Source organism: Cervus elaphus, chromosome 24, assembly GCF_910594005.1.
Source record: "Cervus elaphus chromosome 24, mCerEla1.1, whole genome shotgun sequence".
NCBI lineage: Eukaryota > Metazoa > Chordata > Mammalia > Artiodactyla > Cervidae > Cervus > Cervus elaphus.
The window spans coordinates 31,094,913-31,118,748 of NC_057838.1; the positions used below are offsets into that span (position 1 = coordinate 31,094,913).

At 41.9% G+C, this 23,836-nt stretch overlaps 1 protein-coding gene across 1 annotated transcript in view; it reads right to left on the bottom strand.

The window, feature by feature from the left end:
- Positions 1 to 23,836, bottom strand: part of GRM7 (glutamate metabotropic receptor 7) — an 881,121-nt gene that overhangs the window by 168,174 nt on the left and 689,111 nt on the right. The window contains exon 8 of the mRNA XM_043886644.1: positions 21,520 to 22,455. Within this exon, the coding sequence (XP_043742579.1) occupies positions 21,520 to 22,455 (936 nt within the window). The remainder of the gene's footprint in view (positions 1 to 21,519; positions 22,456 to 23,836) is intronic.

Consider the following 23,836-nt stretch of genomic DNA (forward strand, 5'->3'; position numbering starts at 1 on the left):
GTTTAATGCATCATCGGTAATTTGATAACCCCCAGCATTTCTCCTGGATTTCAGAATCATATATCCAGCCCTTCCTGACATTGTCACTATCTTTGGTGGGATCTCAAAGTTAACATGTCCAAGGGCACCCGACCCTCACCAAGTCCACCCCTCCCCGAGTCGCTTCCATTTTAGGAAGTGATGCCGCCCTTTACCCAGCTCTTCACACTGACAGCCACACAGCTATCTAGATTTCTCCCTTTTGTTCAATCCCCATACAAAACCAGGGCCTTCCCTGGTGGCTCAGATGGTAAAACATCTGTCTGCCTGCAATGTGGGAGACCTGGGTTTGATCCCTGGGTCGGGAAGATCCCCAGGAGAAGGGGATGGCTACCCACTATTTGTGCCTGGAGAATTCCATGGACAGAGGAGCCTGACAGGTTATAGCCCATGGGGTCACAAAGAGCAGGGCAGGATGAGTAACACATAAAACCAATCACCAAATTCTGTCTAGCTCATCTTCACACCCGGAGAAGGCAATGGCACCCACTCCAGTACTCTTGCCTGGAAAATCCCATGGACGGAGGAGCCTGGCGGGCTGCAGTCCATGCAGTTGCTAGGAGTCGGACACGACTGAGTGACTTCACTTTCACTTTTCACTTTCATGCATTGGAGAAGGAAATGGCAACCTACTCCAGTGTTCTTGCCTGGAGAATCCCAGGGACGGGGGAGCCTAGTGGGCTGCTGTCTATGGGGTCGCACAGAGTCGGACACGACTGAAGCGACTTAGCAGCAGCAGCAGCAGCATCTTCACATCTCCCTATCAAAATGACATTTTGTCAGCTCTTCCAGTTTTCCTCCAGAACCAGGTTCCTGTCATCTCTTATCTGAATTATAGTAACTGCTTCCTCATCTCCCCACCTCATCTCCCTGCTTCTACTTTAACCTCTAGAGTCTATTCTCTTTACAACAGTCAGACGGTCTGTGTAAAATGTAGGTCAGGTCACATCATGTTCTTGCTCAACATTTTCCAGTGACTTCCATACAATGTAGAATAAAATTGAACTTTCTCACCATGGCCCATACCATTAAACCATCTGGTTTTTGCCCTTCTTGGACCCTTCCTGCCTCTTTGCTCCTCCTTTAGGAAGTGATGCCTCTGTCTCAGCTTTTGTGCTAGCATTTGCTCATCCATCTCCCCCACCTCCATCCTCTGCCCCCCACATCCAGGAATATTCATAGCTCCTTCCCCTGCCTTGTTCTCTGCTCAAATGTAACCCCCCCACCAAAGCCTCCCCTCTCTCAATCCTGTCATATCACAACATTTAAGCAACTGGTATTATATTACACGTTCATTTGCTAAATTTAATACGTTTCTCCAGCTCTAGAACTGAAACACCATGAGAACAGGTAACATGATTCTTTAACTCTTGTATGCCATAAAGTAGATGCCCAATGCCTATTTGGTGAACAAAAGAAACAAAGGTATAGGAGAGGGAAAGGCTAAAGGGAAATATTTGGTTCCTTAGTGTGAGTGAGCTGAACAGATCATGTTTACCCTCTGGATCCTTCTCATCACTGATTCATCTCAAATATCAAGGCTCCTCTGTGAAGCCTTCCATGGCCATCAAATCTGAAGTTGCACTGTTCTCTCTAGCTACCCTCTATCCCCCCTTTACCTGTTTTACTTCTTCAGAATACCCAAGACTCTCTGAAATGGTATGTTAAGCTTTCTCTCTCACCATAATGTAAGTTTTGTGAAAACATGAGCCTTGTCAATTTTGATCACTGTTCCCACAGCCTAGACAGTGCCAGGCACAAAAGTGATGTTCCTAAATACATAGTGAAAGAAGGAATGAATAAATGAATGAATGAACCAACTGACTGAATAGATCATTTCTTTGCAATAAAAGGCACCAGAGCACATAAGATGAGAAAATGTGGACTACCTCAGAAACACACACACACACACACACACACACAGAAAGGTCCGCAAATAGATGGCGACTTTACCCCTCATCCCACAATGATGTTGAGTTGACGCTTTTAACCCCGAGAGAGATGAGGCAACTCGCCATCTGCTGGTTTCTCCTAGATCATATATCTCATCTTGCTCATGGTGGGAGGGCCCTGAGCATTGAGGAGAGACTGCAGATGCTCCAGCAGAGGCCCAGATGGTGCTCAGGGCTGTGTCTGGAATCTCCAATCAGCCAGGCTGCGGCTCGCCTCTGCTACCTGCTTTGATATGACACGCTTCTGGGTTTCCAGGCCTGTCTAGGAGACAGGTTGGGGAGTTCATTTTTTTGGAAATGCACCCTGTTGTTAGTCCAGCCACTTCTGTGTTTACACAAAAGACATTTATAGGGACTTGCCTGGTGGTCCAGTGGGGAAGAATCCACCTGCCAATGCAGGGGACATGGGTTCGATCCCTGGTCTAGGAAGATATGATTTGCAGCAGAGCAACTAGGCCCATGCACCCCAACTCCTGACGTCTGTGTGCCCTAGAGCCTGTGCTCTGCAACAAGAGAAGCCACTGCAATGAGAAGCTTGCGCACCGCAACTAGAGAATGCCCACATGCCACGACGGAGAGCCAGCACGGCGGAAAATAAATAAATAAAAAGATTTTAAATGTTGATAGGTGAACTCATTAGAAAGCCACTACAGTGTAATCCCTAGGAAGAGAAAAGACGATGTCTTGGTCCGCTCTGTTCTCTCCGCCTAGCACAGAGGCAGGACACGGGAGACTGCAGGCAGGCTGCTCTCTGTGCAGGTCCGCAGAATCCTCCTCACGGGCTGTGTGAACGGCAGCCCCTCCTCGGGGCCTGACTCATGGCAGGCAGCTGCTCTAGCAAATGTGCCGAGCGGGCTTCGGGGCAGGAAACCCTGGGAGGCGCCCCTGCTTTCTGGGAACTCTCTCAGGTGGCCACGTGCAGGCAGGAGCGCCTGCAACACCCATGTCTTTTCAGAGAAGTGAGATGGTAACAGGTAGGAAGGCCAGAGGTCTCCAAGTGGCAGGAGGAAATTAACTACAAGTGGCAGACTTTTTTTTTTTCCCTTCTCTACACAAAATTAAAAGAGGCTTCTTTTATTTCTGTGTTGACACAACTGGTTCTGCATTGAACTAACCAATGTGTTTTTCTGGTGGAAATGTTTTTCTTAAGCTATGTTAATGAAACTAGTATTTGCTTTGGAATCTGCCTTTCTTCAAAATGGATCCTCCTAAGACTAACTTGTTTTCTTTTCTCAAACCTTGGGCTGATAATGGCTCAACAAACCAGTATTCATGTCAATTGTTTAAGGCTGGGGATGACATACCTCGTGCCATCCTATCTCAAAAATGCACATTGTGGGCGAGGGGCCTGGTGAAAGGCTCTCAGCCTGGAGATGCCTCTCTTATCTGACTAACAGCTTGCTAAGAGACATAAAACACCTTGCTAAAAATGAGAAGTGGGTATTCTTTCTGCCTGCTTCTGATGTCTATGTCAGAAGCTTTCTCTCTCTTATACTTTAATAAAATTCTGTTACACCCAAAGCTCCAGTGGTCAAGCCTGGTCTCTGGCCCTAGATTGAAATCCTCTCCTCTGGAGGTCACGAATCCCAGCATAGCCCAGGACTCGCAGCGGCAACCTTTCAGAAGGCAGGACCAATTAGGGTCAGGAACCCTGGGACACTGCCCACGGGATTTATGACTTCAGGGGGGCTGTAGAACCTTGCCTACCTAATTGGGCTGATAAAAACGGGATCCCAAAGGTAGGAATGTGTGATGCTTATGTTGTAGGTAAATCACTTTTCGTTAATTTTATTCATTCCATGAACTGTGTCAAGGGTATGATTTCAAAAGTTCTACTGAATATGCAGGTGATTATGAAGCCTCTATCTGGCCTCTCTGACCCTCCTCCTTCCCCTCTACAAGCAGTAAAAGTTGTCTTTCTACAACATACACTGGACAACATACTCGGAGGCCTCCTGTTGTTAGCCGTCCTGCTCTGAATGGATTCTAAAGTCCCAGCACTCTCCCTGACTCTGTCTCCTACTTTCATCCTCTAAATGCCCCGCTTCTATTTTTCAAGTCAAGTCCCTCTCCTCTGAGGGACTCTGTCCACGCTGTCCCCTCTATTATTTCATTTCATGCAGGTTGGAGGGTACCTCCTCCAAGAAGCCCTCCCTGATCAGTCCTACCTAAAGCAGAGTTCCTGAAATGTCTACTCCAACCTCTCCTGTGTTTCTCCAATTTTCTTCTCATCATCACCTGTTTGTTTGCTTGTGGACTTTCTTACTTTTCCACCAGAATGTAGTTTCCATGAGGCCAGAGAACTGTCCCATTTCCTGTTTTATTCCCCCAACACCTGGAAAAGTTACCTGCCACATAGTAGGCATTCAGTAAACATGTGTGGGGTGAATGAATGAGTAATATTGGAAACTGGAAACTGTCAAAAGCTGCAGAGTGAATAAACAGAAAATCACAGGAAACATGGCTGTGGATTTGGAACTATTCTGTCACTGTAGCTACCTGATGAAGCTGCACTTAACAAAAGGCCAAAGGAGGAACACAGTGGGGCAGCTGCCAGAAGCAATGATTGCATCAAAACAGCATTTGAAATGCCAAATTCTTACTGTCAGATCAAAGCTGCAGAGACGCATGCATCGTAAAGACTCTCCAAGCTGTTGCACTGTATTTAAATTACTGCATGATTACATGTAGGAGTCCTAGTGCCTGGTCCTAGGAATGAAGTCACCAGTCTGCCCAGCTCCACTTGGGTTTAACTGCTTCTAGGCTGAGTTCCAGGGCAGGGTTGGTGCAAGAATTCAGTCTCTTGTGTTTCCCACCCACCCACAGTGGGAACATGGTGTGAGTATAAGTGTGTGAGTATAGGTATGTATAGGTGTGTAAGGGAATGAGGGAAGATGAAGGTTTTCTTATTAAAAAATAAAAATGTATATGTATATACACACACACATAGATATATATATATGGCTCTTGGTAAATTTTCAAAAATGTATTCAGTTAGATGATGATACTGCTGATGCTGATGATGCTAATTCTTCAGACAAAAATATCCAAATTTTATGGAGCATATTAAGAAGAGGTGGCAAGAATACATAGAAGAACTATACAAAAAAGATCTTTACGACCCAGATAAGCACGACGGTGTGATCACTCACCTAGAGCCAGACATCCTGGAATGCAAAGCCAGGATGCTTTGGAAGCATCACTACAAACAAAGCTAGTGGAGGTGATGGAATTCCAGTTGAGCTATTTCAAATTCTAAAACATGATGCTGTGAAAGTGCTGCACTCTATATGTCCACAAATTTGGAAAACTCAGCAGTGGCCACAGGACTGGAAAAAGTCAGTTTTCATTCCAATCCCAAAGAAAGGCAATGCCAAAGAATGCTCAAACTACCACACAATTGCACTCATCTCACATGCTAGCAAAGTAATGCTCAAAATTCTCCAAGCCAGGCTTCAACAGTATGCGATCCGAGAACTTCCAGATGTTCAAGCTAGATTTAGAAAAGGCAGAGGAACCAGAGATCAAATTGCCAACATCTGCTGGATCATCAAAAAAGCAAGAAAGTTCCAGAAGAACATCTACTTCTGCTTTATGGACTATGCCAAGGCCTTTGACTGTGTGGATCACAACAAACTGTGGAAAATTCTTCAAGAGATGGGAATTCCAGACCACCTTACCTGCCTCTTGAGAAATCAGGTCAAGAAGCAACTGTTAGAACTGGACATGGAACAACAGACCGGTTCCAAATCGGGAAAGGAGTACATCAAACTTGTATATTTAACTTATATGCAGAGTACATCACGAGAAATGCTGGGCTGGATGAAGCACAAGTTGGAATCTAGATTGCTGGGAGAAATATCAATAACCTCAGATATGCAGATGACACCATGCTTACAGCAGAAAGCGAATAAGAACTAAAGACCCTCTTGATGAAAGTGAAAGAGAAGAGTGAAAAAGTTGGCTTAAAACTCAACATTCAGAAAACTAAGATCATGGTATCTAGTCCCATCATTTCATGGCAAATAAATGGGGAAACAGTGGAAACAGTGAGAGACTTTATTCTTTTCGGCTCCAAAATCACTGCAGATGGTAACTGCAGCCATGAAATTAAAAAGACACTTGCTCCTTGGAAGAAAAGCTATGACCAACCTAGAAAGCACATTAAAAAGCAGAGACATTATTCTGCTGACAAATGTCCGACTAGTCAAAGCTATGGTTTTTCCAGTAGTCATGTATGGATGTGAGAGTTGGACTATAAAGAAAGCTGAGTGCCGAAGAATTGATGGTTTTGAACTGTAGTGTTGGAGAAGACTCTTGAAAGTCCCTTGGACTGCAAGGAGATCCAACCAGTCTATCCTAAAGGAAATCTGTCCGAATATTCATTGGAAGGATTGATGCTGAAGCTGAAACTCCAACACTTTGGCCACCCACCCACCATGCAAAGAACTGACTCATTGGAAAAGACCCTGATGCTGGGAAGATTGAAGGCAGGAGGAGAGGGGGATGACAGAGGATGAGATAGTTGAATGGCATCACCAACTTGATGGACACAAGTCTGAGCAAGCTCTGGGAGCTGATGATGGACAGGGAAGCATGGAGTCCATGGGGTCACAAAGAGTTGGACACAACTAGGTGACTGAAGTGAACTGATGGAGCATTTCATCTATTTAATATATACCAGGCCATGACTGTATTGAGTATTTCACATAGAATAAAATGGATGTCAGACTGATCCTTTAAAAAACTAAGTGAAATGCATTTGCTCTCAGACAAGACCCTCTAAGAGTTTCCCATTCTCATCCAACCTGAGTCCCACATGAGTCAGAGCTGTGTTCCCTGTCCTTCTGTCCGTGTCTCCTACCACGCACCTCCTTACAGGTACTGCCCTCCCTGTTCTCTCAAACATTCCTGACCTCCTTCTGCCTCAGGACTTTGCAATGTTCCCCCCTCAACCTCAATGCTCTTCTCCCAGATTGCGTAGTTTGCTTCTTTGCTCACGTTCATCTTCTCGGTGAGGCCTTCTTTGAGTTGTTGTTGTCCAGCCACCCAGTCGTGTCCAACTCTTTGCGACACCATGGACTGCAGTACACCAGGCCTCCCTGTCCCTCACCATCTCCTGGAGTTTGCCCAAGTTCATGTCCATTGCATCTGTGATGCCATCCAACCATCTCATCCCCTGATGCCCTCTTCTCCTTCTACCCTCAATCTTTCCCAGCATCAGGGACTTTTCCAATGAATTGGCTGTTCCCATCAGGTGACCAAAATACTGGAGCTTCAGCTTCAGTATCAGTCTTTCCAAAGAGTATGTGGGGTCGATTTTGAGGACCTATGCAAAATCGCAAATGCTGCCCCTTCCACGATTCTGGTGCTTCCTTTCCCCTTCACTTTGTTCCATATTATCTGCCACAGTCTGACATTCTCTACACGTTCCATATATTTATTCAAAGTCTTTCTTCCATCCATTGGAACGTAGACTGATAAATTAACCTCTTTTGCTTCCTGCTGTTTTCTCACCATATACAACCATGTGTGTGTATGTCTGTGTATTGTATACATATACACATATATATATATATATATATACACACACACATACACACACATATATATATCCCATATATATGGAATGTATATATGCACATATGCATACATATATGAAGCTCTAATACTTTGGCCACCTGATGCGAAGATCTGACTCATTGGAAAAGACCCTGATGTTGGGAAAGACTGAGGGCAGGAAGAGAAGGGGGCAATAGAAGATGAGATGGTTGGATGGCATCATCAACATGACAGACATGAATCTGAGCAAACTCCAGAAGATAGAGAAGAACAGGGAAACCTGGAGTGCTATGGTCCATGGGGCTGCAAAGAGTCAAACATGACTTAGAGACTGAACGACAACATACACATATAAAAAGAATTAACTGATTCACTCCTCCTGGTAATCTTTTAAGATAAATATTATTGACATTCTCATTTTATAAATAAAGGAGTAGATGTACAAAATGGTTAAGTAATTAAAACAGGGTAAGGATCATAAGAGACTACTATGAACAAGTACATACCAACAAATTAGACAGCCTGGAAGAAATGGAAAATTCCTACAAACACACAACCTACCAACAATAAATCATGACAAAATACAAAACCTTAAAGGATATATTACTAGTAAGGATATGACATCAATAATCAGAAACCTCACAACAAAGAAAATTTCAGGTCCATATGACTTCATTGGTGAATTCTACCTAACATTTAAAGAAGAACTAATACAAATCCTTTTCAAATTCCTCAAAAAATTGAAAGAGTAAACACTTCCAAGCTCACTTTACAAGGCCAGCATTACTCTGATGCAAAAGCCAGACAAGGACACAAGTAAAGAAATTATAGGCCAATATCCCTGACGAACTTAAGTGCAAACATTTTCAACAATATTTTAGCAACCCATATTCAATAGTATGTGAAAAGGATTACACACCATGATTAACTGGGATGCACAAATCAATCAATGTGATATATACCACAGTGACAAAGTGAAAAATAAATATTGTATTATTATCTCAATAGGTGTTAGAAAAAGTATGCAATGAAATTCAACATCCATTTATGATAAAAACTCTCACCAAACTAGGTGAGAGAAAACATCTCTCAACATAACAAAGGCCACAATGACAGGTCCACAACTAATATACAGAAAAAGCTAAAAGTTTTTCCTCTAAGATCAGAAACAAGACAAGGATGTCCACTCTCACCACACTTTTATGCAATACAGTATGGGAAAACTTGCCAAGCACTTAGGCAAATGAATAAAAGGCATTCAATTTGGAAACGAAGACGTAACTGTGTCTATATGACATTATATTATAGAAAATTCTAAAGACTTCAACATAAAAACTATTAGAATAAACTAATTTAATAAAGTCGCAAGATACAGAATAAACTAATTTAATAAAGTCGCAAGATACAAAATCAATATAGAAAAAGTTAGTTGTGTTTCTATACACCACCATCAAACTGTCAGAAATAGACATTAAGAAAACAATCCATTTATAATTGCTGGAAGGAAAAAAAAATAAAGAAATACCTTGGGATGAATGTTACCAAGTAGATAAAAATCTGTACATGGAAAATTTCTTCAGCTTCAAGAGCCTTTCTCTGTCCAACAATGTTTGGTCATCTTTGAAGATTTGCTTTGTCCTCATGCATATATTCCTTCAGTGAGGCTGATTTCTCTCATTTCTATCTATAAACCAACTTCCCTATGGTTTCATACTTTAGCACTTCTCAAAGACATTAGTTTACATGACTCTCCCTACTTCTAAACAGTTTATTGAGGGCAGGGGCTGTATCTTACTTCAAAAGAGATTCATTCCTTTGATTGGTTATTCATTCATTCAACCCACAGAGGTTCACTGAGTGCTTACTAGGGCTAGTCACCGCCTGGGGTCCCAGAGATCCAGAGAAAAACTGGAGAAACCAAGCATTTGGGTGAAAAACACATGAACAAAACAATAACTGACAGCAGGTAATGATGAGTGCTAGGAAGAAACAATATATCTGGGAGAGAACTTTAACTTGGATGGAGGAGAGTTGAAAGACCCCTCTGATATGTCTATAAACTGAGAGCTGCGTGATGAAAAAGGCAGCATGAGAAGACATCTGCTCAGGTGACAACATCTGAGACAGAGGGAACACTTGAGCTAAGGTCCTGGGAAGGAAATGGTCTCAGTGTGTTGAGGAGAAGAAATAATATCAGCAAGACCAACAGGAATGGAGACCAGTATGGAGATTCCTTTAAAAAAAAAAAAGAAGAAGAAAACAAACTAACAACTAGGAGCAAAACTATCATATGACCCAGCAATCCTACTACTGGGCATCTAACCTGAGGAAACCATAATTTTAAAAGACACATGTACCCCAGTGTACACATGTACTGCAGCACTATTTACAACAGCCAAGACATGGAAGCAGCCTAGATGTCCATCGACAGATGAATGGATAAAGAAGTTGTGGTACACATATACAATGGAGTATTACTGAGCTGTAAAAAGGAACAGATTGGAGTCAGCTGCAGTGAGGTGGATGAACCTAGAGCCCGTTATACAGTGAAGTAAGTTAGAAAGAGAAAAACAAGTGTTGTATATTAACACACATATATATGGAATCTAGAAAAATAATACTGATGAACCTATTTACAGGGAAGGAATGGAGACGCAGACATACGAAACGCAGAGGGGGAAGGAGGGGTAGAATGAATCAAGAGAGTAGCAGTGGCATATATACAGTCATGAGTGAAACAACCAGCTAGTGGAAGGCAGCTGCACCGCACAGGAGACAGTAACAACACTGTGAAGCAATTACCCTCCAATCAAAAAAAAAAGACTAAAGGGAAGTCAATGAGCATGAAATGCATAGGACACAAGGATCAGAGAAATACGAAGGCACGAGATTATCTGTGACTCTTGTGGTCAATAAATCAGATTACAAAGATTCTTGGCTTTGCAGGCCACACTAACTCTGCCACATCAACTCAAGTCTGCCCTTGTAGCACGAAAGCAGTCATAGGGAATATGTAAATTAATGAACATGGTTGTGTTCCAATAAAACTTTATTTATAAAAACAAGCAGCTGGTTGGATTTGGCTCATGGGCCACAGTCTATGGCCCTTGATTTAAGTCTCATAGGCTCTAAGGAAGTGCTTAAATACTATTCTAATTTTGATGGTGGTAGGGAGGCAGTAATAATAATTATTGTAATATTATTATTATTATTAATGAGAAGCCACTGGGAAAAAAAAATATATATATATATATATTTTTTAAAGGAGGTATATGATCCCCAGTTGTTGAGGTCTCTGGGCCTTTCATGTTACAGGCACTTAAATCGGTTGTTAAATAACAAAGAACATTGTAAAAGAAAAGGAAACCGTTTTAAAATTCTCTCTCCTACAATATCTAGCTCAGAGGTAGTAGGCATGGAGGGCAAAACAGATGGTGCCACTGTTGGGGGAAAAAAAAAAGACTTTCATATTTGCTGGTTTCAGTACATCTACTAAACTGTTTTTTTCAGACCTGTGCAGTGGGAGGCATTGGATCCAAAAACTGACTGTTGGTTATAAGCCAAGCATTCAACTGGAACATACAGCTGAATGGAATGCACACACACATTAGAGACACAATTTTCAATTTTAGGTTACCTGAGGACCCATTACAGACACCAATGCTTCTGTATCAGGCAGACCGATTACCAGCATCACCATTAAAAAATCATTTTCTTACATTTCCTTTTTTGTAACAGCTGTAGTGGGAAACTGGATTTCTATGACAAAATGATAGTCCCTTCCATTCCCCAATGCTTTTTTATTAGGATTGAAAATTTAACGAGCTTTCTTACAAATCTTCTGCACAGCTCTTAATCCTGAAATTAGATGGTGACGTCTCCTCCTCTTACATAGGTATTCCGAGTGTCCAGTTCAATTCCTGTGTCAGCAATTTGCCTTTCTTCTTCATAAGCTCTTGTGCCCTATTTTCACTAGTGAAAAATCTGAAGATTTTGAGCCCATGTCCCACTACAATATAACTGAGTAATGTCTCAATTTCAAAACATACAAAAATGCCAAAATCCTATACACTAATCCCTACTCCTAAATTTAAATTTTTAAACTTTTTCTACTCAATTTAAAACATGTGGGTGGTTCCTTGCCTCTAGTTAAATTTCTTAAAATAAAAAAAAACTGTACAACATACTTCTAGATCTCAAGATCTAGAATGCTAAACAAGGAGATAATTATCTGATTACTGGGTTAAAACTAAGTAACTCATTCATCTGGCATGAGGCTCAGCGCCGGCAGCAGCCCTCACCACGCCTACAGAGCAGCCTGGCGGGGTACTCCAACCTAGGCACTGGGCCGCGGCACTGGGAAGGTTACTGGAGAAACCCAACAGAACTGATAGAACCGGAAGGTAGATTTAGCCAGCCTACATATCCGATCTTGGAGGCGAAAACCCAATCACCACAAACTGATTTGGGGCTTTGAGTCTGTTAGCCAGAATCTCCCAGGTGTGAAAAACGGACTCCTTATATATAAATCAAGCCTCTTTGGAAACAGTTTTTAGCTTCTTGCAAGACAGAAATCAGAAAAGTTAGATCACTGTGTCAACATCCACAGTGAAGAATGAATACAGGAAAGAAAATAGGACTTTTTGTTTCATTCTTCAACTGTCCACCAAACGATTTTTACTGATGATCCTTAGTGTCTGAGGTTCTTCCTTCACATATAAAAAGGCTTTTTTAAATTGGAGTACAATTGCTTTACACTGGGTAAAGTGTAAGTCTTGTGTAGGTTGCCGCTGTACAATGAAATGAATCCGCTCTACATGTATCCCCTCCCTCACCGGCCTCCCTCCCACCTCCTCCTCCCTCCCACGAGGTCATCACCGAGAACAGGGCTCCCTGCACTATGCAGCACTTCCCACTAGCTATCTGGTTTACCACGCTAGTGTCTATATGTCAGTCCTTATCTCCCAAGTCGTCCCCCGCGCCCCTTCCCCCACAAGGACCACAGGTCTCTTCTCCATGCCTGTGTATCTAGACTTTTTGAAAACCTCAAGGAATTGCTAATTGAGTGGCACAACTTGTCCTTGCCCCCAGATTTCTCTTTGACTATTTGTGGCCCCCCTCCCTTCTCTAATACCCTTATCTGCCTGAGACTCAAATGGGCAAATGTGACTTTTGTTCAATCAGAGGTGAAAAATTCCACATGAGCCTCTTCGAAGTCTGTAAGTGGTATGTCATTTGAGACTATTTGCTTCCTAATGCACTGACTCCCCAATGGTTTTATGTCCAAACCCAGTCAGACCTAGAGAGTCAAGTGCAGTGCTGAGCTGGGGGAGGGGGCAACCAAAGGCACAGGATAATAAGCTGCACAATCAGAGGGTGTGTAACTCCACAGCAGATGATGTGCACCCTGATTCTCAAGACACTGGACCAATCAGCTGAGGACAGCTTTATTCATTAGGAACCACTGCTTATAGTTCAAAACCCCCATTATCTTTGGAAGAAAACAGAGTAGTGGCTACATGCAGACAGTATTTCTAGTATGTAGATACTCTTCAAAATAAACTCTTACTACTGTCCGAAATATGTATCAGCTACCATTGGGCTTCCCTGGTGGATCAGTTGGTAAAGAACCTGTCTGCAATGGAGGAAGCCCACGTTTGATCCCTACGTCAGGAAGAGCCCCTGGAGAAGGGAATTGCAACCCACTTCAGTATTTTTGCCTGGAAAATTCCATGCACAGGGGAGCATGGCAGGGTACAGTCCATGGGGTTGCAAAGAGTTGGACAAGGCACATGGCATAAATGGGATGAAGATCAAATATGTATTTCACTTTATAAATCAGCATATTACAACTATCATGGAGACCACCACTCACAAGTCACAAGTAATCTCTCTAAAATATAAATCCAACAAGATCACATCTCTGCCCTAAAAAATCACTGAAGCATACTTCCCTCTTCCCTAGAAAACAAGGTCAAGCATATAGGATCCTTTAAGATTTCAGCTCTACCCACTTCTCCCGAGTTAACTCTTGATTTCCCTCTAATCCACACAACAGCCTCTGCTTAACAGTTTCCCCAAATACATGACTATTTCACCAGGTTCACCCTCCTGCCTTGACTTAAACAGAAATTTTTGCTAAGGGGAGCCTAGCATGGGAGGACACAGCTGTCCTTTATTGAGTACTTACCCGAGAGTGTTGAAGTGCTCTCTATACTCTTATTTATATAATTCTAGTTTTATTTTCAATGCAATTTCTAGTGTCAGCACCGGGCAAACAGGCCAATAGGTATAAAAACAACTATTAAGTTTGGAGAAAAAGAAGGAAGAATAGAGGCAGAAAAGGGTTTCTGTGCAAAGCAATTTTTAAAGGCTTTATTGATATAAAAGGACAGCAAGAAGATCAAACCAGTCATTCCTAAAGAAAATCAGTCCTGAATATCCACTGGAAGGACTGATGCTGAAGCTGAAGCTCCAATACTTTGGCCAACTGATGTGAAGAACTGACTCACTGGAGAAGACCCTGATGCTGGGAAAGATTGCAAGTGGGAGGAGAAGGGGACGACAGAGAATGAGATGGTTGGAAGGCATCATTGACTCAATGGACATGAGTTTGAGCAAGTTTTAGGAGTTGGTGAAGAACAGGGAAGCCTGGAGTGCTGCCGTCCACGGGGTTGCAAAGAGTCAGACATGACTGAGCCACTGAACAATGAACACAGTAAACTGCACACATTGGAAGTATGCAATTTTATGAACTTTCACACACACACACACGAAACCATCACCACGATCAAGAGATGAACACAGACATCACCCTCCAAATTTCCTCGTGCTTCCTGTAATTCTTCAGTACCATCCTCAACCCCAGCCCACAACTGATCTGTTATTACTATAGATTAGTTTGTATATTTAAAAGAAGTTGATACAAATGGAATCATGAATATCCATTCTTTTTTGAGCATGCCCTCTTTCACTTGGCATAATTATTTCAAATTTGTACATGGTGCTGGATGTATCAATTGCCCATGGCTTTTTACTGAAGAGTAGTACTCTATCTTATGGATAGACTGCAATTTGCTTATCAATTCACTCCTGATGTTTACTTGGATTGTCTCCAAGTTTGTACTACAAAAAATAAATCTACAAAAGCATTCACTTGGACATCTTTGTATAGACTTATTCATTCATGTCTCATGGGTGAAGACAGAGGAGAAATGGCTAGGAGTATTGTTGGTATGTGCTTTCCATTTTAAGAACCTGCCCAACTGTTTTCCAAAGTGATTATCCTATTGTTGACACTCCCACCAGCAGAGTAGAAGAGTTCCTGCCCCAAAGCCTCGCTAGTACCTGGTGTCTTCAGTCTGTTGAATGTTGTGCTCAAGTGCTCTTAAACAAAGCTCGGAGCAGAAATAATTATACTCATTGTGCAGATGATAAACCCTAGGACCAGAGAGGTTAGATGACACACCTCCAGATGTGTGATGATTAGATTCAGAGACCCACAGGAGGATTGAATAGGGAGGAATGGTCTTTCAGGACCAGAGGGCAACAGGGACCTGAACGACACCCTAGTGGGCCCAGTATTATGATCTACGGTATGGGGACCTCAGGCCCCCAAGGCTGGATTTGGCAATCCTCTGACTGCTCATGAGTAGACCATGCTTCGTTGGGATTTCTTGTGCTTTGAGAAGAGCTGTTTGTGAAAATGATGAGTGGTCTGTGACACTTTTAGACTTGCCTGAGAAGAGAGATTTGTCTGATTCTCCTGATTCTAGTTAGAAGGGTGAGGCCTTGTTCTTTGTTACTAAGTGTTTCAGTGGCTGAGGTCTCAAAATGAAAGACTTCTAAAAAAAAAAAAAAAGAAAGACTTCTAATGGGGAAACTGGGCTCCAGGGAGCGTACTGTGGGGAGGAGCAGACTCAAGACTCTAGCTGAGTCATCTTTTTAGCAGAAATGTTTTTCTTGAGTGAAACAAGGTTTGGACACTGTGTTCAAACCTTCAACGACTGGGGCCTTTGCTTTAGTGTACTAAGTTATTACCTTACCAGTTCTAGCTCAGTTCAGTTTTGCATATGCTCTCCAGTTTTACCTGTCAAATGACCTTTTCTGGCTAAAGGAAAGGATGAAGATGGTGAAGGTGCCAACCGTCCTAGGTTTCTGCTCTTGAAATCAGCTGATGCATCATAAAGGGAGTCAAGAGGACTGTCCTATCCCATGCTGTTGGTACTACCAGATGTGCAAACAGCCGGCTTCAGAGGACTGTTAGGAGAAGCTCAGGTACCACGAAGGTCACAGTAGGAAGCAGAGAAGAGATGGTTTCACAAACTTTTGATAAAGATTTGAATGGACAAGACTAAAGGGCAGAGGTAACACCTCAACCATGAGTATCCACGCTCATCACAGTGTGGGTGGAAGAAGGGAGGGCCTCAGCATCATCTCTTCCCTGGGATGGTTCCCTCCACTGTGTTTGGATGTGAGCGGAAGGTATTAGTAAGCATTCCAGAAGGGAAAATAATTTTAAATGTGTGTGTGGGGCCAGGAGTATACTCATACATCTCGAGGTAGAGCCATCAGGCTGTTGACAATGATTGTCTCTAGAGGGTTGGATGATAAGAGCCCTTTCTTTCCTCACTTAGTTGCTATTTGAAAAGATTAAAAGTGGGCAATGTTACTTGCAAAAACCTACACACACAAAAAAAATCTGTATCTCTTATTTCAGCAATAAAGCAGAATAACACAAAAAGAAAGATAAAGTAAAGCCTATTTACATATTCTTTTAATGTTCAAACCATTCAAAACACTGTTTAGACCTGCTCTATCTTTTCTAGTCCCTCAGGCTTCCTTCAAGCCAATGCCATCTTTTTATCCATGTATGACAATAGCTACTTAACTAGTTACCTAGTCACCTCACCTCGGTTCATCGTCCAGTACTATCGCTGGGACTCACGTTCCAAGATATCCTATGCTCACATTCCTCTCACACTTGGAAACTTTCGATGGATCTCCATAGTTTTACAGACAAGGTTCAAACACAGCCCTTCACAGTTTGGATTTGTTAATCTTCCACTTCATCATTATCTCTGTTTCAGAGTTTAGGCCCCCAAAACCAGAGAAGAAGGTGGGGGTTGCATCACAGGGAACAAGGGTTAGACGCTCAGTCATTCATGTCTGACTCTTTGCGACCCAATGGACTGTAGCCCACCAGGCTCCTCTGTCCATGGACTTCTCCAGGCAAGAATACTGGAGTGGGTTGCTAGTCCCTTCTTCAGGGGATTTTCCAGACTCAGGGATTGAACTCAGGTCTCCTGTATTGCAGGCAGATTCTTTACCATCTGAGCCACCGGGGAAGTCCCACATCACAGGGAAGGCCATGCCTAACTCAAAATATGCATAAGGGAGCATTTCATCCTAAGAAAGAACACTGGGTGTTTCAGTTTACACGCTGTAGTATTTAAAATTCACTTGGCCCACCCAAAAGATGTGATTCTTGCCAAAAGTTTGATGTGAGAAGGAAACATGGGGTTCACATTGTGTCAAATTTTGCCCATATGATGAGGTTTTAATTAATTTTTATTATTACACCCTCTCAGGTTTGCAAAGTCAAAATATCCTACGTGCCGTCTTATTTCCTCACTCCACAGACCATATGTTGAAATCAGTTTCCTTTTATTTATTCACATTGGATATAATTTCTTACTGGATTGTCTTAGCATTTCCTCTGCTTGTTACCTTCCGGTTCTTTATTGCATTTTTCCCGACACTTAACTGGAGGTCCCTTTCTCTGTGTGCCCATCTTGTACTTTTTGTGTGACAACTATAGTTTATTCTAAACTAGGTGATGTTTTTTGAAGGCCTGTGTGGACCACTAGCTTCCCGTTCCCATCCTGGAAGGATGGTGTCGTCTTTACATCTGCATCAGAGACCTTCACAGAGCACTAGGGGCATACTAGGTATTTCACAATAGTTCTTTCAATTGCTGAAAAACCAGGAGAAAATTTTAATCAAGTCAAATAGCGCTGAAGCATAAAGTGATATATTACTTTCCAAGAGAACCAGGTCTTTTCCTTCCTGCATGGCACTGGGCAATTTTCAAAAAAGAGATGTATGATCAGAGACAAAAGGAAGACTAATTAAAGCACATCCCATTTCCCTGACTATTCTTTGCCTTTAATCAGATTAATCTTAATGAAAACTGTTCAGAGTCTTTAGCACAGTGACAACAAACAGCTCGATGGGAAGAGGTATCCGCAGTCATTTGTTGGAACCCAACACTAAGTCAGAAATAGCACATGGATGTCAAGCTCCTTCCAGTTCTGATGCATTGGTAGTGGTTGCCTAAACACTCTTAACAATAAGGATTTTAAGACCACTCCAGGGTTTCAGGGGAAGCATGCCATGACTGATTAGTGATGTCTGCCTTGGGCATGGATTAGGGGATGATTACCTCCCTGCCTAGTATTTCTGATCCTGGGCTGGTCTTGCTTTGCGTTCAGATTCTGGGGTGCTATCTGCTACCAATGAAAGATCAGAAGGTCTGGTGTGTAGTTCCAATCCTTCAGGAAATACTTCCGGGGAACACATCTCCCTGCCTGCTCTCTTGTTATCTCTGGTTCAGGGCCAGTGCCTTGGGCTTAGCTTTTAAGGGCTCCAGTCCAAACTATGAAGTTGATGCTTTATTCAAACCTTTTGACTCCATACTTTGTCTCTGACCATGGATAGTATCTTTCTGACCTTTTGGTTCTTTGATGGATCCCCCATTTTTTGGCATGAGAATTAATTTATTCCCAAAGCTGCTTAAATTAGAAATCAGGAGATATTTAGAGAGTGTCTTTTGTGGATTAGAACAAAAATACTTAGGCAGGCCCTCTGATCTTTTTCTTTTTATACCAAGGTCTACTTGGCCTTTGTAGAGCAGATGGGTACAAAACTTGTCTCCTTGGCCATGTGTAAGAAATGAAATACTGGCTTACCTAGAAAGTTCTCCAGACAACTGGCTAAAAACCCCAGATAAACATAGCATCTATAGGGTTTCCCAGATTTGGGCAGGGTGACCTGTGTCCTCCCTCCCTGGGTGCACACACAAGTCTTTGTAAAGATATAGCCACAAGCCAAGCCAGTTTTCCATGAAAACAACCCAGCCTCTCACAGACTATCAGAGCATTCTCTAAAGAAGCTAGCTCTTGCTGTACTATTGTTCTACCATTTACAGTGTTTCCTTGAATCATTTCAGTCACATAAATTTAATCCTTAGATAAGGAAACATTATTTTATGGCTAGAGTTTCCCTCTTCCATCCCTGGCCACATCACAAGATCCTCATTCTAGAAGTCACAAGGTTAGCAAGGATAAGAGAAGATAATGGTCATATTCTGTGCCCTCCTTAACACAAGCAAAAATAAACTTCATGAGGGTTGATGTTTTGCAAGACAATGCTTCTATTACTGTGCAAATGTACGTACTTGTACTCTATGCTGTGCTAATGAACTCAACTGATGAGAAGTTTCACAAAGATATCGTTATATAATCAAAACAAATCCAATTTCCTGAAAGAGTAAAAAGTTATTACTGAGCTCATTGCTTAATCTTTCTTTTTTTGTGTGTCTTATAACAATGGAATTCTTCCATTTGAAATACTTCAATTCTTAAATCTAAACAAAAATGGAAGGACTGTGATTTCGTATGTTTTAGGTTGGCAATAATGCCTTCAGTGTGATAGCTTTTTGCATTTTGCAATTTGCTGCCTTCCACAATTCAAATTTCATGGTTTCATTTTCAGAAAAAAAGATATTTTTAATTGATCACTCATGCTTCTCTAGCCATATGCCTACCACAGAGGCATGCACATTTTCATACAAAATTCACTGTTTCCATTTGGCAACTGAGTACCTTTAACTGTGTGAATCAAAAGTGTAAAACATCACATAATCCATTGAGAATATACTAATAGAAATATATGCCTTCTAAACCTTGGTATACAAAGCACACTGCTTAAAGACAGCTTAATTATTCCCGTAATCCTGTTCTCCCAATGCAATGTCTTCTAGAACACTTAGAATCAGTGAATTCAAATCCTGAACACTTCTATACTTCTCAAGTTTTTAAATGGGTAAATTATACCCCTGGATCTTAACTGACAAGATTCAGAGTCATGACCAGAAATAATAAATGAAATGGTAGAGACCTATATTGCCAAATATTCATTAAAACAGAGCTCATCTATAGAACAACTGCAATGCTTCCTGCCTTTCATATTTCTCAAGCATAAATTTCCAAGAAAAAGATTTCATGTTTTTAACTTGCTGATTGGGTAATAGTTACCACATCCATAGACTTTGATGCTGCACATCAGTCCCCATAAATATGTCCATGGTTATCAACTTAGTGGCATACACTGCATTTCACTACTGTAACTGGTATGTCACTATTCCTCTGGCCCATGGATAAAGCAATGAAATGATATTCAAGTTGGTTTCACAGTACGCATGCGTTATGAATTTGAAACACATTTCTGACACATACTATGCTCCTTGTGCATATATTTTAGAAGGACTTACTCTAAGAACTTCCTTTTATGACTCAAACCATAATCTGGAACCATTCACAGTCCTTGGTTTTATAATTCTATGTGGTTTCATTTTCATTTTAAAGACAGCCCAAACTTCTAGCTGCTGAATCAAACCATTTAGGGGAAAGACATATTTTCAGTTGGAAAACCAGCCAAAGTCCACTAATCCCTTCTATGATTTTTACAGAGAACAGAAGTAACAATGTAAACAGTCAGATTCAACTAATTTGAGAAGCAAGGATATGTAAATTTGTAGACATTTCGACTTCAATCCTTGTTTTCCCCATTTAGGGCACTAAGTCCTTGACTGTTTAACAGGCTTCTCCAAAGTAGCATGGAATCGGGCTCCACATCTGATGTGCTGACATCTCACCAAGCTACACGAGTATTCTCTCTCTAGAGCATGCCGGGAGGGCTCAGCCCCAGTTCTGGTTTCAGCTGTACCAACAAGTCAGGGCCATCTTCAGTGAGTAAAGGACAAGACAGCTCATGAAGATCAACCTGTGAGGACTGCCCAATTTGCATATTCCCACAACCATACCTGGGTAGGCACAGAACTCAAATGTACATAAATCACGTTTAGAATCAACACTGTATCACTGCATGATTTGCCCACATTCAAACCTCCAGATTAACACACACTGATTGCATTAAGATTCAACATATTACAACTGCTAAACTCACCAACTCATATAAAACATGTAACTATATGATGGGAGCATGTACACTGAACATGCCCTGGACCAACAGAGTAAAGCCCAATCATTTTGAAAACTTTGAATTTTCATGGCTGAATATAGCTAATCCAGCTGCATTAATTCCATCATTTGAGACAATTAATGTACATTCAGCTGTTGGGAGCCTAGAGTAGAATTATAATCAAAGTTCTCCTATATCCACCAACTTAGAAATCCATGTAGATATAGATGTTGTATAGCTCACATACGTGACCCAATTCACAGTGAGTGCCTACACAGCTGCTAGGAAGAAAGAGAGCAGGCAACGATCACCCTCATCCTTGGGAATAATGGACTATGTCCCTCCTCTCTTATCCCGAGGAAATAGGTATGAAAGAAGAGGGAGTGGGTAATGAATGAATATGAAGGCTTAGTTGAGACAGCTTATTTTATGCTGGATAATCTCTTGCTACACTGAATCACTCTAATAAGTTAACTTGAAAAGGCTTACCTTTGATTGGTTTCCAGTGGAATGTATGTAGCACAGCTCAATGCAGGTTTTAGACTTCTGCAGCATCCATCTGTACTAATTCAGGATTTGTCTAGGCTTGGGAATATCATTCTACATTCTAAAACCTCTCGCTCTATACATTCAATCTGGTTTCAATATTTACAAAAAGAAACATGCTTTTGAAATGTGCGGTGTGGTGTGCGTTTTCACTTACCTTTTCTGCTGATTGAGCAGTGCCAAAAAAAATTGGGATGAAGGCAAGCCAAACTATACATGTCGTGTACATGGTGAATCCGATGGGCTTGGCTTCATTAAAGTTCTCTGGGACACCCCGAGTCTTGATGGCATACACAGTGCATGTGACCATAAGAAGGATGCTATATCCCAAGGAGCAGATGATCTGTAGGTCCGTAATGTCACACTTGAGAACCCCCCGGGCCTGTTCGGGGTTCATCGTCTTATGTTCATCATAGTCTATGATGATGTTAGGTGGGTCAACACCAAACCAAATGAAAACGCCGAGAAGCTGAACTGATATTAAACTGGAAGTGATCGCCAGCTGTGATGTTGGGCTTATGAGTCTGGGGGCTGTCACTGACTTCTTGCCCTGTTCAAATATGCGGTAAATCCGATTGGTTTTGGTCAAGAGGGCTGCGTAACTGATGCACATACCCAAGCCCAAGAAAACTCTCCGGAAAGAACACACTGCCACATCGGGTTTGGCTATCATCAGGAAGGTGATGATATAGCAGAGAAAGATGCCCGTCAACAGAACGTAGCTCAGTTCCCGCCCAGACGCCCGAACGATGGGAGTGTCGTTGTAGCGGATGAAAGTGGCCATGACGAATATGGTGGCGATGATCCCCAACATGGCAAGAAAGACGGGGATGACAGCCCAAGGCGAGTGCCACTCCAGTTTGATGATGGGGATATCCTGGCAGCCAGTTCGGTTTTCATTGGGTCGCTGGTCATAGGGGCAATGCTGACATGTCATCTCATCAAACTGGTACTGGTAGCCGTCACAGGGCTCACAGGTCCAGCAGCAAGGGGTCCCCTTCTGTGTCTTCTTTCTTTGCCCAGGCTTGCAGGGCATGGTGCACACAGAGGCAGGGATCTCCCGGACTCCTTTACCCCACTGCATGTCCTCTATCTGCAGCGGGAAATAAGGAGGTGAAGCAGGCAGGTTAGTTAAGAGGAAAACACAAACAGTAATTACAGCAACATGTGAGACTTGACGAGGTAAACTAACCAGCCCCAGCTGGTAGAAGCTACAACCAAGATTCAGCCCACACATTCCTCACTACTGTAGAGTGTGCCAAACATGCCTGAGTATAAGAATCCCGGTGGTAACTTTCAGTAGTATAATTTCCTGTTCCCACCTAGAACCCCAAAATAAGAATGTCCTGAAAAGGAGCCTTTGGAGCTTTATTTTCAACAAACACTCAGAAGATTCTTAAAATTAAAGTCAGTGATTACTGACACGCTCTCTACTGCAGTCTCCTGGAGAATAAGTGCAAATGTCCCAAGTTAAGTTAAAAATCTTTAATATGAAATGCTACATTCATTTCCCTTATTAGATACTTTTTAAAAAAGTGTTTTTTAAGTTATTTTGGATGATATGTCAGAGCTGGCCACTTTTTCTAAAATTCTGTAAGCATCACTGCCATTTCATTGAGAAGTTTCAAACTGAATGAACCTATTCTATTTCTCATAGAGGAGTGATAAGGTTCATTATCCAAAGTTTTAATTGTAGCTCTGGAAGCATTTGATAAGAAAATAATACAGTATGGAAACCTCTCAAGATTAGCCATGTACCCATTTGAAGATGAAATTTAAACTAAAACACTATATCCTAGAGGAGGATGAAAGTATGCTTATTAATTAGAATACTGACTTTCTGGAGGGGAATTCATAATTAACAGTCTTCTGAGAAGTAACGGCATTAGATACAAATAAGAGCTTTATTGCTGGGATGAAATTTCATCTTTTCCAGCACAGCATCTATTAATTTTATTTTCCTGATATCAGTCCTCTGAATTTCACCCTCCACCATGTGCTTCTTGTGAGATATTGGGAGGTCCTTTGACAATTACTTGGAGGGGTTTTTACAACCCAGTATGCTGAGTCCCGCTCTCGGATTTTTTCTGATTCACTGGGACTAGGAGGGGACCTGAGTGTATATATTTCTAATGAAATCTCAGATGGTGTAGCTAGAGATTCTCTAGCCATCACACCTTGTGAACACTGACATATTTCAACCTCCCAGTCACAGAGACTGAATCAGGAATGGGGTCATTATGGCATGACACAGAATTTAACTTTCTGACTTTTATAGAGATTACATAGGATAAAAATCTTTGTTTTTGCTGGATTTGCAGTTTCTGGGATATAAAGATGCGGTGTGCATGGCTATATGAAGAAAGGCATTTGCCAGAGAAGAAGCCAATATAAAGGAAAGCAGAGCAGAGAGTTGATGAGAAAGATAACCCATGAGCCTGCTTAAGCTCCTGGATACAGCTGTGCCTGAAGCA